The sequence below is a fragment of the Branchiostoma lanceolatum genome, chromosome 4 (genome assembly GCF_035083965.1).
Source record: "Branchiostoma lanceolatum isolate klBraLanc5 chromosome 4, klBraLanc5.hap2, whole genome shotgun sequence".
Lineage (NCBI taxonomy): Eukaryota > Metazoa > Chordata > Leptocardii > Amphioxiformes > Branchiostomatidae > Branchiostoma > Branchiostoma lanceolatum.
Genome location: NC_089725.1, coordinates 14,560,345 through 14,576,838, shown reverse-complemented (window position 1 = coordinate 14,576,838; position 16,494 = coordinate 14,560,345). Strand labels below are relative to the sequence as shown.

Sequence of the window (16,494 nt, the reverse complement as noted above, 5' to 3'; positions counted from 1 at the left end):
CATGTCTTGACTCAAAACGTGCAGTGATGATACGTTCGTTGACTGGCTTCCACCCAGTAAGGGCTCTGGAGGCTTCCTTGTCCAAGACCAAGCCGACTCTACGGCGGTATTGTTCTTCATGACCGGAATAGAGGACTGTCTTTTCCTCACTACACAACTTCCCACTCCCAGTCCACCTCATCTCGCTGCTTCCCAGGATGTTGAGTTGGTATTCCTCAAACTCTCTCAGCAGCTGAGCCATCTTCCCAGTCTGGTATAATGTTCTTACATGTGAACTGCTAATTAGTACCTCCCTAGTGCCATAAGCCCCCCGGAGGTTACAGGTCTCCCATGCACCAGACCCAGGCAGACACTAGGTAGGAACCAGCCGCTACACCTCGGCAAGTTTACACAGTTCCTTGTTCTGGTGGGATGCAGGCCCCCAGAACCGTAGCAACCTCTAAAGTCCATTTTTGCACTATTCAAAACAGCTTCTTCCAATGACGGATGCATGATGAAATCAGGATGGACAATCTGCACTTCGAACGAGCAACAGAAATGTCAAGAGCAAAGTAACAATAAGCATTGTGGCTACTGCGAAGAAACTACTTCTGTCACCGGTAAGTTGTTTTTATATATTGTGAAGCCTCTTTACAATGCTAAAAAGCTATATCGGGTGATTTGAGTTACCTTTACGGAAAACGTCGTGGGGCGTCAAAAGAAACCCACGGCAATTCATGTCACAGTGTGTCATAATTTTTTTTTCCAGCACCCGATCAAATCTGCTCAAGAAACCACACGACTTGCAAAAATAACGGTACCTATCGGTACCGGTCTCCTGGTAAATCACGCATGGGATGTTTCTGGTGTGACTGTCCGAACGGCTGGACCGGAAACTACTGTAATGAATGTACGTATTTGTATCTGCAAATCTTGGTTATACTTGCATAACTTGAGAGAGATGATAACGTTTGGGATACCTCGTAGTCAAACAGCAAAGGGTTGGTCTTTATGGATAGATGCTATGTTGGGCATAGGCCGATTTCTTATTCGCATATGGTAGTGGCAGAATCGGATGTTGTGTAGACGTCTTTTGCATTCCAATGTGAGCAAAACCCTGAGTCGTTAAATTTTGGTCATAACAATTTTCAACACTGGTATACAATCAACACATGTACACCACTATTTCCATCATCTGCTTATCTTACTACGCTCACTCGACAAGGTAGAAAGGAAGGAATTAAAAGATGAAAACAAAAATATGTAACGATATCGGTCAGCACTGTATCTCTTTTTTTCCATACCACTTTACAGCCATCACGGCTTCAGCACCGCCAATGAAACCAACAGCAACACTGTCACCAACGACCACATATACAGAACAACAGTCATCATCACCAATAGAACCGACATCAACACTGTCACCATCTACCACATATACAGAACAACAGTCATCATCACCAATAGAACCGACATCAACACTGTCACCAACGACCACATATACAGAACAACAGTCATCATCACCAATAGAACCGACATCAACACTGTCACCAACGACCACATATACAGAACAACAGTCATCATCACCAATAGAACCGACATCAACACTGTCACCATCTACCACATATACAGAACAACAGTCATCATCACCAATAGAACCGACATCAACACTGTCACCAACGACCACATATACAGAACAACAGTCATCATCACCAATAGAACCGACATCAACACTGTCACCAACGACCACATATACAGAACAACAGTCATCATCACCAATAGAACCGACATCAACACTGTCACCAACGACCACATATACAGAACAACAGTCATCATCACCAATAGAACCGACATCAACACTGTCACCAACGACCACATATACAGAACAACAGTCATCATCACCAATAGAACCGACATCAACACTGTCACCATCTACCACATATACAGAACAACAGTCATCATCACCAATAGAACCGACATCAACACTGTCACCAACGACCACATATACAGAACAACAGTCATCATCACCAATAGAACCGACATCAACACTGTCACCAACGACCACATATACAGAACAACAGTCATCATCACCAATAGAACCGACATCAACACTGTCACCAACGACCACATATACAGAACAACAGTCATCATCACCAATAGAACCGACACCAACACTGTCACCATCTACCACATATACAGAACAACAGTCATCATCACCAATAGAACCGACATCAACACAGTCACCATCTACCACATATACAGAACAACAGTCATCATCACCAATAGAATCGACAGCAACAACGTCACCATCTACCACATATACAAAACAACAGTCATCATCACCAATAGAACCGACAGCAACACTGTCACCATCTACCACATATACAAAACAACAGTCATCATCACCAATAGAATCGACAGCAACAACGTCACCATCGACTATACCGACAAGAAGTATGACAACAACAACAAAAACAACACACAATGGAATGGGTAAGTTAATTGTTGATATTTGCCATATCGTACTGTTTATATGTACGACGTCTGCTAAGTCAACCTTTCAACATTATGTCAACTAAATAATTATGAAAACTGACATAGATATGTAACACAATTAGTGACAAACTTTGATAATATGCTGTGTGATTATATTTCTGCCAAATCCTGAAACCTGTACCAATAATAAACGATGGCTATAGGTTTATTGATGAAAGACGGCAACAATTATGCTATAAGGGCATGTTGCCGTCGTTCTTGCCAAGTCATAATAAAGTATCCACCATTCACTGCAATACCTACTTCAATGATTATAACGTCAGCTATGCCACGCCTTAGATCCTACTTTCTTCTTCCACAACTTCTTAAATGTCTGTATACAGGCACATTTGTGTTACATTTGGTCTAAACTTGTAAAAAATATATAATCAGAAAATTCAATCCACAGGCGCAACCCGACGGAGATGTATTGCTATGGGTACCTCGGTAGGTAAACCCGACGTTAGCAACTGTGTATCATCCTGGCTGCGGAATATTGTAAGTGTAACAGCTGTGTATCTAGTATCTGTTTTGCAATATCGGTACAACAGGCCTCGTTCAGTGAGCCATGATTTATCGCATTTGATGCGCATGCTGCTCCTTGGGTTCTGAGTTGACCAATTGCTGACACCAAGTATCCGTAATGTTTGTACTGGAATAGAACAAGGGTCTATCTCTCTCTCTCTCTCTCTCTCTCTCTCTCTCTCTCTCTCTCTCTCTCTCTCTCTCTCTCTCTCTCTCTCTATCTATCTATCTATCTATCTATCTATCTATCTATCTATCCATCTCTCTATATATAGTGAAGAATATGTTTATCAATTCGAAGCGTGTTTAGTCATTGAATTATCGTTAGAAGTTACATAGCATGAGATACGTATTGCTTTTTACTGAACTGAACTACTCATCTGCATTACATAAAACTGAATTGCCTGAATTACTGAATGTTCATCCTTTTGTAGACTGAAACAAGAGGTCCTGCAGAAAGCATTCTTTCCAGCATAGCAGATCATCTAGAAAGGGAAGATAACATATACGGTGGGGATGTCAGCGAATCTATAAAACTATTTAGTTCGTTGGTGGACATGCAGGAACAACAAGTCAAAAACCTTTCTCAGGAGGCGGCGAATGCTGTCGTAACCAACTTTACCTATGTATGTATTCAGTCCTTTATCCTAATAATAGTGTTTACGATTGTTTATTGCAACTTAGCATTGAATGGAATAGATTATTTGTTTTGTTTCGTTTTTTTTCTTCATCAAACAAACTTAAAGCAAACTTTTTTCTTGAAATATTTCCAGTTGGTAACACTAAATACGTTTTGAACATTTTTTTATGGCAGACGATGATAAGATCTGTGAATGCTCTTCTGAAAAAGAATAATGCCACGGGTGCTGCTTGGTCTGACATCCCCCTGGTGAGTTTTTCATGGATGTTTGCCATTCTTGACCTTTGCTTTGACCACCCGATGCCTACAGCTACAATTAGTGTTTAGCTTTGATAACCGGATCCTACGACATTCCATATTTGCAGGAGCACAGGTCTGATGTGGCGTCAGGTATCATGAATAGTACAGAGAAGGCGGGGTTTCTCTTCTCCAAGACGGTGCCCATCAAAACAATCTCAATTGTCATGGACAATGTCGGTAAGTTGTAAAACATATATACATTTGAGGTAGCAGTAATAGTTAAAAGCAGACTTCCTGATGTTCCATTTGATTGTTTTATCGTGTCATCCTTAACGCCTAGTAATGGACATCGGTACCACATCTGGCGGAGGGTCTACTTTCCCGGATCTAACAAACGTAAGCGCTTCTTTCGGATGGGGCAACGTGACAGACGGCATCACCATCGCCGAATCACAAGACGCTGTCGTGTCCGTACTCTACAATACTCTGGGGCAGTATCTTCAACCCAATCGGACAGAGAGGGCTGTCAACTCTCGGGTCATCTCGGCAACGCTGGTGAACCGAAACTCTTCTTATGACGCTAAGGTTGCCGGCAATATCACCATCGTTCTGGAACATACAACTGAGGTTAGATATATTTTAAGATATGCAGCATAATCTGGCACAATTTTTTTTTGTATTTGTATTTTCTGAATTACTGTTTGGCTGAGTTAATAATTGGGTTTTGTTTTGTTATGTTATGTTATGTTATGTTATGTTAGGTTAGGTTAGGAAAATGTGATGATCTTTAAATAGTATCCTTTATTTTTCAGACCGATAACATGACATTTTGTGTTTTCTGGAGCTTCTCCCTTCGGTATGCATTCGCAATTTCACGTTATCTAAAATATAGCACAGCCGTACAGCTGATGCTAACACATCTGTGATTTTGACGATGTTATCTGTTATGTTGACATTTACCCTCGGTTAACGTTTCTGCATTATTGACCTTTGTGAAAGCCTCTTCTGTTAGTGTTAGTGTTTTGCAATAATCTGTCGTTGTTGTATGTGTGGTCTCAGGAATTGGTCAGATGTGAATTGTACAAGGAAGACAACAAACACGACTCACACCATCTGCGAGTGTAACCATCTTACCAGCTTTGCTATTCTGGTGGACGTTACCGGACAGGAGGTGCGTTTTGGCACAAAATCAAATAAATTCAAATGCAAGGCACCTGTAAAAGATGGCGGCAATGGAATACGTTTTTTTCGTACATTCTGATTGCAAGTATTCATCATGATGAATTTAGATGTTCTAACAACAACCTTTGTGATTTGACTCAACCTATTGCACAGATACATATGAATGTTATGTGTGATTGTAGACTCTGTTGACTGTTTCAGCATCCAAATGGACTGGAAGTCATCACCTACATCGGCTGTATCATCTCCATCGTGTGCCTCTTTATCTGCATCTGTGCTTTTCTTGGATTTAGGTGATTTTTTCCTACTATGAAGTCTTCGCAACTTAACTTAGAAATTGTACGTGAGCTTCAAATTACTTTTAGATTGTTATGATATATCGGTGCAACAGGTTGACAAAGTCAGATTATATTGGCTCTCATTTCAGGCGAGTCCGTTGCACCCGAACCATCATCCACGCAAACCTGTGTATCTGCCTGATGGCTGCTGAGATTGTCTTTCTAGCTGCAGTCGACAAAACAGAAAATGAGGTACATCGTCATAATGTGTTATTCACTCTAAACGTTTGGTTTTGTATCGTCACTTGTTTCTGAACCTCATTCCACAACCCAAACGACAGGAGCTATCATTTTGTCAACATTCCGTGAGTTTACAGATCGTTTGTGATGTGATCGCGATAATCCTTCACTACCTGTTCCTGGCCGTCTTCACCTGGATGTGTGTAGAAGGAGTGGAGCTGTACGTCTTATTGGTCAAGGTCTTCAACCTAAAAATGAATAGATTGCTGTACTACCACCTGGTCGGATATGGTAAGATATGTTTGTTGGTATTGTCTAGTACTATTTTACTCATATAGAATCACAGATTAACGTGTGATATAATGGCTATGGTAAACTAACAATGCTTCTTTATTAACTGATAGAAATCATATTTCTTAATGGCAACACGAATGAAGATTTCATGGACAGCTATATGAAAAACGTTGCGTTTAATTGTGGGATAAGATCTAAGGACTATCTTATTTTGTGCTGTACAACTGTTACTCCCATTTGCCTTCTGAATACAGTTTCCGGATGAATCCGTATGTTTAGAAAAAATTCTATATTTTTTTCAGGCGCACCAGCAGTGGTGGTTGCCATTTCAGTGACCGTCGATTACTTTATCAAGGTCAATGGCAACGACGAGGATGGGTATTTCGAAGGATACGGCACTAACACATAGTAAGTATTCCTTTGACGACTCACTTTCAGATAATATTTGAAGGACATGAAACGATGTTGTGGTGTCATTGCTTAACAAGACTTTCGTTTTTTAATGATGACCGTTGTGCTTCCGTTTGGCTTCCTTTGATACTTTTCTGACGTCTTCAAAGTTGATTAATGTACGGTGCCATTCAAGACACCGGTAATATTCTTTGGTCAAAAAATGATAGTACTGTGGGTGACGGCTGATTTCAAAATGATATATTTGTTTGATCACCTTCTAGCTGCTGGCTATCAGTTGACAGCTACTTCATCTGGAGCTTTGTGGGCCCAATGCTACTTGTGGTTTTGGTAACTATCATCCTTACCTCAGCTATGAAACAGTAGAACATACCACGTCTAAATAAAACTACTTCCGTTACAACGACGGGAATGATGTTTTGAAACATGCACACATCTTGTCAAGCCAGAATCTCGATATCAGAAATAAGTGTCAATATACTTTCATCAGTATCTTGATATATGGGTCGCATCTTACACCTCTTACCTTACAATATTTAATATGGTGTGTGTGTGTTGTGTGTGTGTTGTGTGTGTGTGTGTGTGTGTGTGTGTGTGTGTGTGTGTGTGTGTGTGTGTGTGTGTGATGGAACATTTCACACGCGTATATAATCTAGCACCCGTTTAACTATTTCCCTTTCAGTGTAGACTGTTAGTACAAACAATTGACCCTGCTACACTTTTTGACTTTTCGTATTCTGTCTCGCTCTCCAGGTAAACATCGGGTTCCTGGCCATGACTTTGAAAGTGATCTGCACGCAGAAAGCCCATGATACATCCAACCAATCAGAACAGGGAATAGACATCAAGTAAAACATGTTGCTTGCTATTGCAATAGTCAATAAATAACAGTCTGTAAGAGTGATATGATGCTACATGATTGAAAACTGCACACGTAGAATAATTAAAGAGAATGTGGTCTAAATGGGTCAGGGTTCCAATGAAGAGTAGTCATAAGCATCGGCTACGTTTTACATACTTTAAGGTATACGCAATTTTGCAGTCCCAATTGCGCATGTGCAGTTGTGATGCATTGCGGTCCAAGGTAGGACCTCATATGTAAACAATGTTTTGTCTAAACGTGTTTGAAATGTTACCACGTGAATGTTTGTTTAGTTCTGAGGGTCCAAAACCTCTGACCTTACCCACAATCTCATGCGGTGCTATAACTGCTAGGTGGCGCATTGATATTAACATAGTCCTGTGAACATTTGCAGGTTCTGGATCCGCGTGTCCCTGGCCTTGGTGTGTATTTTGGGTCTCACCTGGGTGTTCGGTGTGCTGTACATCAATAGGGACACCTTAGTGTTTGCTTACGTCTTCACCATCATCAACTCCTTCCAAGTATGTGCCAGTGATATTATCCATAGAATATCTAATGTGATTTACTTCTGTCAACGCAAACGTGCTGTTATGTTGAAACAACACTCGATAATATGTATGACTCGATCTCAGCACCGTCATGGTCAAGCATTTGTTTAGACGGTGAACCAGCGTATTAACTTTATTTACTTGAGTCTTGACCGCACGTTGTATTCTTTGAACTATATCGTTATTTCCATTGTTTTTACTCTGGGTAATCTATTATAGGTACGGATTTGTTTCAATACAATGGTGATGATGAAGCGGCCCATTTTGACTTAACCATCCCATTGTGAATCTTTTTCAGGGTCTATTCATTTTCATTTTCCACTTTCTGCTGAACGAAACGGTAAGGCTGTATGTTGCCGACATCTAGATATCTTTTTCACTGAAAATTCGTTGTTCATATTAACATCTAGCTGTGCGCCTTCCTCCTAGATCATACTACTTATCATCATATCAGAAACGTACACATGTATTTAGTGATTATTGCACCAGTTTAAACATCATAAACATGGTGTAGCGTTATGTTATGTGCAACGTCAAATTACATTAATTCATTGAATATTACATCTTTAACTCATCGATACTATTGATACTAATAGCTAATACTTTTCGAAATTCTTTACGATATTTCATAACGCCATACCGTTTTGAAAAGTTGCATCGTTTCTAAGCATCCAATCAATTCCGAAATGTTGGAGTAAATAATGTAATCTTTTTACACAAACTGTTAGGTTCAGGATGAGATCGAACGTCGCTTCGGTGATAAGTACACGTGCTGCAGGTCCAAGAAGAAGAGACAGAAAACAGTGAAGAGGCAGACACGACGTACTGCAAGGTCACCCCAGCAGCAAGAGGTGAGAGCATAGCCGCCGCCATGTTGGTGTACTTGTTTGCATTTTAGTAAATGACCTCCAGTGTTTTCACATATAGCGCCCCATGTTGCCCTTGTTGCATTTATGTTGCTGTGTAAAACTCAATTTAAACTCCTTGTTCATGCAGATCTGGCTGGGCGACTTCACAGACACAAAGGATAGCCAAGGTTCAGCCACAGACACAAAGGACACTCTCTTCAACATCGACGATGAGGGCTTCGTAGAAAACACCATCTACGAGGGCGGTGCCGGTGCCGGTGCCGAGGGCTCAGTAGACAATGTAATATATGAAGGACGACCGGATTAGATTTTATAGAAAGCGAATAACAAGGATACATGTAATGTTTTTGGATAAACCTTTATACACGATATTTTATCCTTTTTTTCATGATATCATGGTGTCAAATATGATGATATCATTGGAAAGCCTTTCAAATCTTATTCTCTAAATTGTAAACTATATTTTTGCATACCTTTAGTAATGATGTTGTTTTTGTTGAACATGGCGATATCACGTTGATAATGCTCTGCATCATTCACGGGGCATAGCATTGTAGAACAGACAATTTGGAGTAAAACTTGTCCTTACAATATATTTGAAGTCTCAGGCATATACAAGTAGATGCAATTGCCACAGATTGTGGAATACAACGTTTGTAAATTCTAAGTGTTGCACAATTTCGAATCAAAAATGATATTTTACCTCTTATATCCTCATAGCCGTGCAAGTAAGGTATAAGAACACCCCAAATTGGCGCATAAAATGTATGTATGTATAAAAATGTTTATCCAGTGTAGGTTTTACTAACTTTATGTAGAATCGTGGAATAAACATGTATCAAGGTATATGTCATGCCATTCCTATTGTGAGTGAGCTAAGGTATGTCACTGTAGTCATCCATCTTTGTTTCAGTTTTCATTATGGTTGTAGCCGTATAGTCTTGTCTACCATTTCTACTACTTAATGAATATTTGTCATAAAATCAGCATGTTATTAGAATCTATTCCAAATCACTAAGAGGGGTTTTTGATAATATTTGTAATGATTTTGAATTACTTCTAATAAAAGAACATCTGAGTGACAATAGTTCTAATATTTCTAAAATATTGAATATTATGATATGAATGTATTTGAATTCAATTAGATGATAAAGAAATATTTTGAAAATGACTGCATAAAATTGTCCTTATTCATATAATTTCTAAACATTTATATGATTCCTTCACTTTTAGAAATATTTACAAAAAATGGTAGAAAATGGTAAATAATGGTAAAATGGTGATTGCCCCCATAAAAGTAGGTGCTAGTCCGGCCCTTCTGTCTGCCTCAGTATAGTTTAGATTTCACTGCAGGACACTGGTTGTCCCTTTGTGGAAAGCATTCTTCTCTATACTTCACAAGAATGTGTGAATTGCTTTATTTCCAGCCCTCTGACCCATTTATGAAGATGTTACAAATAATGGTAAAAATGGTAAGAAAATGGTAAATAATGGTAGAATGGTGTTACCATCATTTAGAAACTATTGGAAATATCATATTGTACATCATGAATATTTCTTAAGTTTTAGAAAACCGCGAAAATATCTATAAAGTTGAAATCAAATTCAAAATATTTCAAAAGTATCACATCTCTTACACTGATGATCACAATGATGATTATAAATTATGACGATAACAGCCCTCACGGTGACTTGGAATGGACTCCAAAGAGATTCTCTTATTATAAGAATTACCACTAACTTTGAAATTCATTGGCTCTTGTCAACCCTAATTAACTTACTAAAGGTAATTCACTTTTCATTTAACCTTACACATAATGTTACAGGTACAAAACCAACAAATATGCTCTATATCTAAAAACGTATGTATGAGTATGGGGAATTTTTCCATCAGCATCTTAAATGGTATCATGTTCCAATTTTAATCGTTTTCCCATGATAGGCAAATAGTTTTCTTGGTTGTTTGAACAACAAGTTTAGACATGTCGGCTTATAACTGAAGACCTGAAATGACCCTAACGTTCCCCCAGGGTACTAGTACTAGTACTAGTAATGTACTCAAGACATAAGTCACTGAAGATGAGCCGTTTGTTGTTTGGTTTCTGCAGTCTTAGTCTTTTTGATGAGTGTTGATAGTTAAAGATGACTCAGATAGCAAGGTTGATTATTCAGGTCATATTTCGGGGCAGTTCGCCTCAGGTTATACTCCTTCATGACGCAGGTATGTTGTTGGGCAGGTGAGACAGACGTCACAATGGCGCGGGCTGGGGGTACGTGAGAAAAACAGGGACAGGAACTTCCTCATTGAGAAGTTCCCATTTTGAGAGCTCGAGACAGACGTGTTGTAAGTAGGGTTTAGCTCAGTTGTTAATCCGAAAAAGTACAGCATTCGGACATCTCATTGTTGATCAACTTTGGACGAGATTGCACCTGCAGGAGTTATAATCACTGGTTCTCAAAACAGCGAGGATTTACAAGCTGAGGCCAAGCCGTGATCGTCAACTTCAAAATGGCAACAACTGCTGCCGTCACCACGGCTATTGTAGCCCTGTGCCTTCTCTGCAGCTGCAACACCATTGCAGCTGGTGGAAGATCAAGGAGACCGAGAAGGTCATCGATGGCAGGTACCCGCGTGGTTTTATGAATCAAACTAGAACCCCACGATCACATACATTCGCCAAATTGTCTCATTGACAATGACATAATTTGTATACTTTATGTCTGATTTTAACCTGATTCCTGGTATGTCACAAAGATGAAGGTCTATAATTTACAACTAACATGTTACGGACATTTTAAACTAAATTACATGTACAAATGTCTCAACTCCCAGGTATGAAAGTCAGCAAAGAAGGCTCATAGAGTATTTTATTATTCTTTATGAAAATAAAGCTCTGATTTGCATGATCAATATCTAATGAAGTTCACCTATACCTAGCTTCCGAAAGTATGAAATTCCCGTCATTTTCCACTAATGCACTATAGCACTTTTTTTTACTAAAATTATGTATGTTTTCAAAATTGACATTAATGTTCCTTTCTTTCTGATATATTATAAGCTCCATATAGTGCTGCGTACCTAAACGTAACATCAGGTACAGGTACCGATACAGAGGTTAATTCATTAAGTGCTAACCTTGGACATACATATATATTTAGAACAGACTAATCAATTATGCAAATTAGGTCATGATTTGCATACTCATCATCTAGCTGACCGTCTTGAATTAAGCTACCTACATGCCAAAAACCTTGACACTTAATCAATCCTTGATTTTCCAAAGTCTCCAGTTCCAATGAAAGCTGCTAGGGGCCCAAAGTCAATGGTGACTTTTTTCCTAGCCCAAGAACCATCTACCACCGAAATATTACGCCCATGGTATGTCCAGAACACAAGACAGGAAATTCGGAAGTTCTACTTTAGTACCATAAAAAACTGCCAGGTGGTCCATAATCGAAGATGTTTTGCCGTTAATTAACGTTACCACCACACTAAATCTTATAAAGATCGACCCCGTGGCACACATAATCAGTAGCGAAAGGATCATTTTAACCTTGGCACTGGCAATGATAACTTGTAACTGTTCATATAGCGTAGGGCTAAAGTCTGACTGAAGATGTTAACCCCAATTATTTTCCCCGGAGTTTATACTTTTAACAGATAATGGGTTGATTTTCAAATGTATATTTCGCAGTGGAATGACAGCTTCTATTTTTATTGACCACGAATGACGTGCACACGTTAATGTTGCCCTGTCACTGCAGATGGAAAAACCCGATTATGCATGCATTCATCCAATTTAATCCAGCACAGTGCATTTCTGTGGGCATGCCGAAATGCAAAAAAAAAAAAATACTCTATGGACGGTGCATCAAAAGCAGCTAGGCCACCATAAGAAATAAGTCTGAAGGATATCATGAAATGATTGTATATACCTTTGCACTATTTTCACATGTCGTAGTGTGTGCTTTAGTTATCTTTCAAAAAACTAATTAAATTGAAAAGGAAAATTAAACGCTGTAACAAATGCATATGTCATCTTTTTTCTACTAGAATGCCCTCAGGGCTATCAGATACATGAGGGAATCTGCTACAAGGCTTTCGACTGGCCAGAAAAGTTTCTCAATGCGTCTAGGATATGCTCTACAACTGGCGGGACACTGGCAATGCCTAAGGATAACAGCACTAACACTTTCTTGATTTCCCTAACAAATACTGTGAATTCGACTACGTTCTTTTTCGGCTTGGTGGATTATCACCAGGAGGGAGCCTGGGAGTGGATAGACGGCACTCCCATTGGGAACTACAACGCTTGGGGCCAGGGGGGAACAAACGACACCCGCGATGGGGATTGCGCGGGGTACTTCTCGAACGCATGGCACGCTGGACAGTGTTCCAAAGAAAGAGGATTCATCTGTGAAATAATACCAGCAGGTGCATTATTTTTACACGTTTGACTTTTAACACTTCGTACCAGCGAATACATCAACCGATTCAATGATTACTGATTCTACAGCACCCAAACGTTGTATGTTTGTCAATTGATAAAATGCTCGAACATAATTACATGTAAACAGATTCAATAATCTACCACTACTTTTTCTAAATAGGTTGCCCAGACGAGTACGTTTATCACGAGCCTAGTCGAGTGTGCTACAGGGCCTTTGACAAAAAGAAAAAATACAACGATTCAGTCGACGCATGTTCTTCAGATGGCGGAACCCTTGCCATGCCCCGCGACAACGTCACCAACAAGTTCCTCATTTACCTAAAGAATGCCGTCAATAACGGCGAATGGTTCCGTTTCGGACTGACTTATATCCAGCAGGAGGGAATTTGGACGTGGGCAGATAACGTTACTCTGGGAAATTTTGATGCATGGCCTCGAGCCCGGGGTCCAAATAAACAATACAAAACCGGGAACAGCAAGGGTTGTGCAGAATACTTCAAAGGAAACGTGAACGATACCAAAAAGAACAAGTGGAATGATGGACCGTGCTCCGGCGAGAGAAGATTTATTTGTCAAGTCATACCGACAGTTCTTTTTCAAACGTCGACCATCAATTCTATCACCGGTAACTATTGCTATTGAATTGAAGTTGAATCTTATTTTATACTAGAAACAAATGAGTGGGATAAATGTTGTACTATATACACATTTGCATGTTAAATAAAACTAGCATAACCACGTATAAGTACGAATCTTCAAAACGTAGATTTGACACGGTAGCTATAGATATCAGGGACATTTGAATGTGTCAGTTAATTTGCATACAAGTTTACTGTTAGTGTATCCATATATTCTTATCCTCATCCTAAAAACGTGATACTAATTAATGCCTTTTTGCCGTTCATCAAAATGTGCACGTTTCTAAAACCCCATGAGAAATAACGTTTTTGTTGGCTTATTTGCAGATGATTTGACTGCCGTGGCTGTTACTTCAGTCGGGACAGAGATGCCCTCGCCTTCCACCGGTATGTGTACAGATTCTAGTTTTTTTTGTTTTGTGTACGTATCATTCTCACATCGTTTTGTTGAATAATAACAGCATTGTTCAATATGTGTACGTGGGTTATGTATTTTGTGAAAAGTTCTAACATTGTACGTCTTCCTTTCTGACCGTATTTTGCTTTTTGCTACCAGTTTGCTGCCAGGCAGTATTGACACTTGTTATCTAATGTCCCGTTGCTTTAGTAGGGCGAGTTTCGGAACAATCATCTTCCACTTCGACCATCAAGTCAGAGGTGATAGCCAATACCGGTAGGTATCAGTTTTATGTAACTTGGTTTGGGTTTTGAAAAGAAAAAAAAAAACATCGATTGGGATAGATTCGACATGATAAAGCTTGTAAGAATAGTAGCTTGTAATGTTTTAGACGACAAAAATAAACTACTCGACTAGGGATTACTATTTGGAGGTGCGTGTTTGAGGAGAGCCACACCTCGAGCGCGTTAAAGAACCCTCCACAATCATCGATAAGAGTAGGGGTCCTTAGTGTGAATGAATATGTCTGGATATGCAGCTTGTACTCTACAGTGCATACCTGGTGTGTTACACTACGAGGCGGTTTACTGGGTAAGCAATACAAACAAATACAAATAAACAAATATACAAACAAAGTCACAGATATACAGGAGATGGTCTCGTCAGCGGGACTGGATATTCAGGTATTCCTTTCTCCTAACGTGACTAATCCAATTTGCTTTCTTTTTGTTGAGCAGTAGAGTGACAGAGGGTAAAGAGGGACTCAACAACTATAATGATAATAAAAACGTGATGATGACTGTTTGCCGTTCATCAACATGTGCACGTTTCTAAAACCCCATGAGAAATAACGTTTTCGTCGGCATATTTGCAGATGATTCGACTACCGCGACTGTCAGTTCAGTTGGGACAGAGATGCCCTGGCTTTCCACTGGTATGTAAAGATTCTTATTTTGTGTAGGTATTCTTCTCCCCATGTTTCGTTGAATGATAACAACGTTGTTCAATATGTGTACGTGGTTTATGCATTTATGAGAAGTCCATGTTAACATTGCACCTCTTCCTTTCTGGCCGTAGTTTGACTTTTGTGACCAGGCAGTATTGGCGATTGTTACAAATGTCCTGTTGCTTTAGTAGGGCTAGTTACGGAACAATCATCTTCCGCTTCGACCATCAAGTCAGAGGTGACAACCAACACGGGTAGGAATCTTTTTTGTGTAACTTGGTTTTGAAAAAAACAAACAATTGGGATAGATGTGACATGATACTGCACTAAATAGTAGTTAATAATTTTTAGATGTCAAAAATCAAACTGATGCCACTTAGAAAAACAGTATTCCACAATCAAGCTTGTCTGCTTTTCTTAATATCCTTAATATCCATTAGTGAACGAATTTCAAGACAAAAAAACGAAGGTTTTCACGCTTTGTGTGTTTTATTGTCGGTACAGTCAAACTTTTACATTTTGCATGATATACTAATTTTGAAATCAAGGGTAACACAAATCTAATTTAGGTCGCAGCGAGAGCGCAGCGCGATCGCCGTCAGGTAGAATGGGGGCCTTACCACTGTCTTTGGATCTTCACCACGGTCGACGAATACATATTCAGCTATACGCATTAACTTTAATTTGTATCACGCATTAACTTTCGTATCATGCATTAACTTTTGAAGAATGAAAAAAATGTATCTTTGTAGATACCACGCCGGGTACCACTCTGAATGCTGCCCTGGCGTCTTCTCCCCCAGGCAAGTTCTATTCATGCCTTATACACCCATTCCACTTGACGGCGCTCTCGCTGCGATCTAAATTTGGTCAGAGCGCAGCGAGAGCACCAAAACCCCCAAAAAACGTGCTCAAGTGGAATCCGGCGACCCTTGTGAGCTCTCTGCGCGACCAAAATCTCAAATGTCTGCAACTTTTATGGGCGACCAAAGATTTGGCAGTACGAGTCTTCAAAATGTAAATTTGACATGGAAGATATCCGACATTTGAATTTGTCAGTGCAATTAATTTGCACACATTTTTACTTTTATAATGTATCCATATTTCTATCCTCACCCTAAAATCGTGAAAATGACTGTTCTCATGAGAAATAACTTTTTCGTTGGCTTACTTTTCTTCATCTGTTACTATATAGCACTATGTGATTGACTGACCGCACCCATATTTTTTTGCATTTATATGATTGCGTCATTCAAATCGCGTCATCCGTGAACAATCAAAGCAAAAAAAGTATTCTAAACGTGAGATAAACGTGACATCATGTGCTTACCACTGTCTTTGGACTTTTTCCATGAATACATTATCATCTACACAAGCCATGTATCACGCATGATCACATAGCCAGATGGCGTCTACCAATCAGAAGCCCCCATTGCATATCGGTTATGACGCCATAATG

At 39.5% G+C, this 16,494-nt stretch overlaps 3 protein-coding genes across 3 annotated transcripts; all 3 read left to right on the top strand.

Annotated features, from left to right (window-relative positions):
• The first annotated feature begins 330 nt into the window (after nt 1-330).
• Nucleotides 331-4,937, top strand: LOC136434198 (autotransporter adhesin SadA-like). The gene is made up of 6 exons (XM_066426966.1): nt 331-356; nt 1,294-2,472; nt 3,474-3,486; nt 4,045-4,156; nt 4,260-4,546; nt 4,932-4,937. The coding sequence occupies exons 1-6, from the start codon at nt 331-333 to the stop codon at nt 4,935-4,937; spliced, it is 1,623 nt and encodes a 540-aa protein (XP_066283063.1).
• A 16-nt stretch (nt 4,938-4,953) lies between these two features.
• LOC136432789 (adhesion G protein-coupled receptor L3-like) lies at nt 4,954-9,449 on the top strand. Its single transcript, XM_066424283.1, has 11 exons — nt 4,954-5,090; nt 5,303-5,394; nt 5,529-5,631; nt 5,757-5,910; nt 6,216-6,321; nt 6,588-6,654; nt 7,078-7,172; nt 7,581-7,707; nt 8,033-8,074; nt 8,463-8,585; nt 8,731-9,449. The coding sequence occupies exons 1-11, from the start codon at nt 4,965-4,967 to the stop codon at nt 8,908-8,910; spliced, it is 1,215 nt and encodes a 404-aa protein (XP_066280380.1). The 5' UTR covers nt 4,954-4,964; the 3' UTR covers nt 8,911-9,449.
• A 1,313-nt stretch (nt 9,450-10,762) lies between these two features.
• On the top strand, nt 10,763-13,710 carry LOC136432115 (uncharacterized). Its single transcript, XM_066423127.1, has 3 exons — nt 10,763-11,227; nt 12,658-13,038; nt 13,215-13,710. The coding sequence occupies exons 1-3, from the start codon at nt 11,113-11,115 to the stop codon at nt 13,694-13,696; spliced, it is 978 nt and encodes a 325-aa protein (XP_066279224.1). The 5' UTR covers nt 10,763-11,112; the 3' UTR covers nt 13,697-13,710.
• Nucleotides 13,711-16,494: the final 2,784 nt, after the last annotated feature.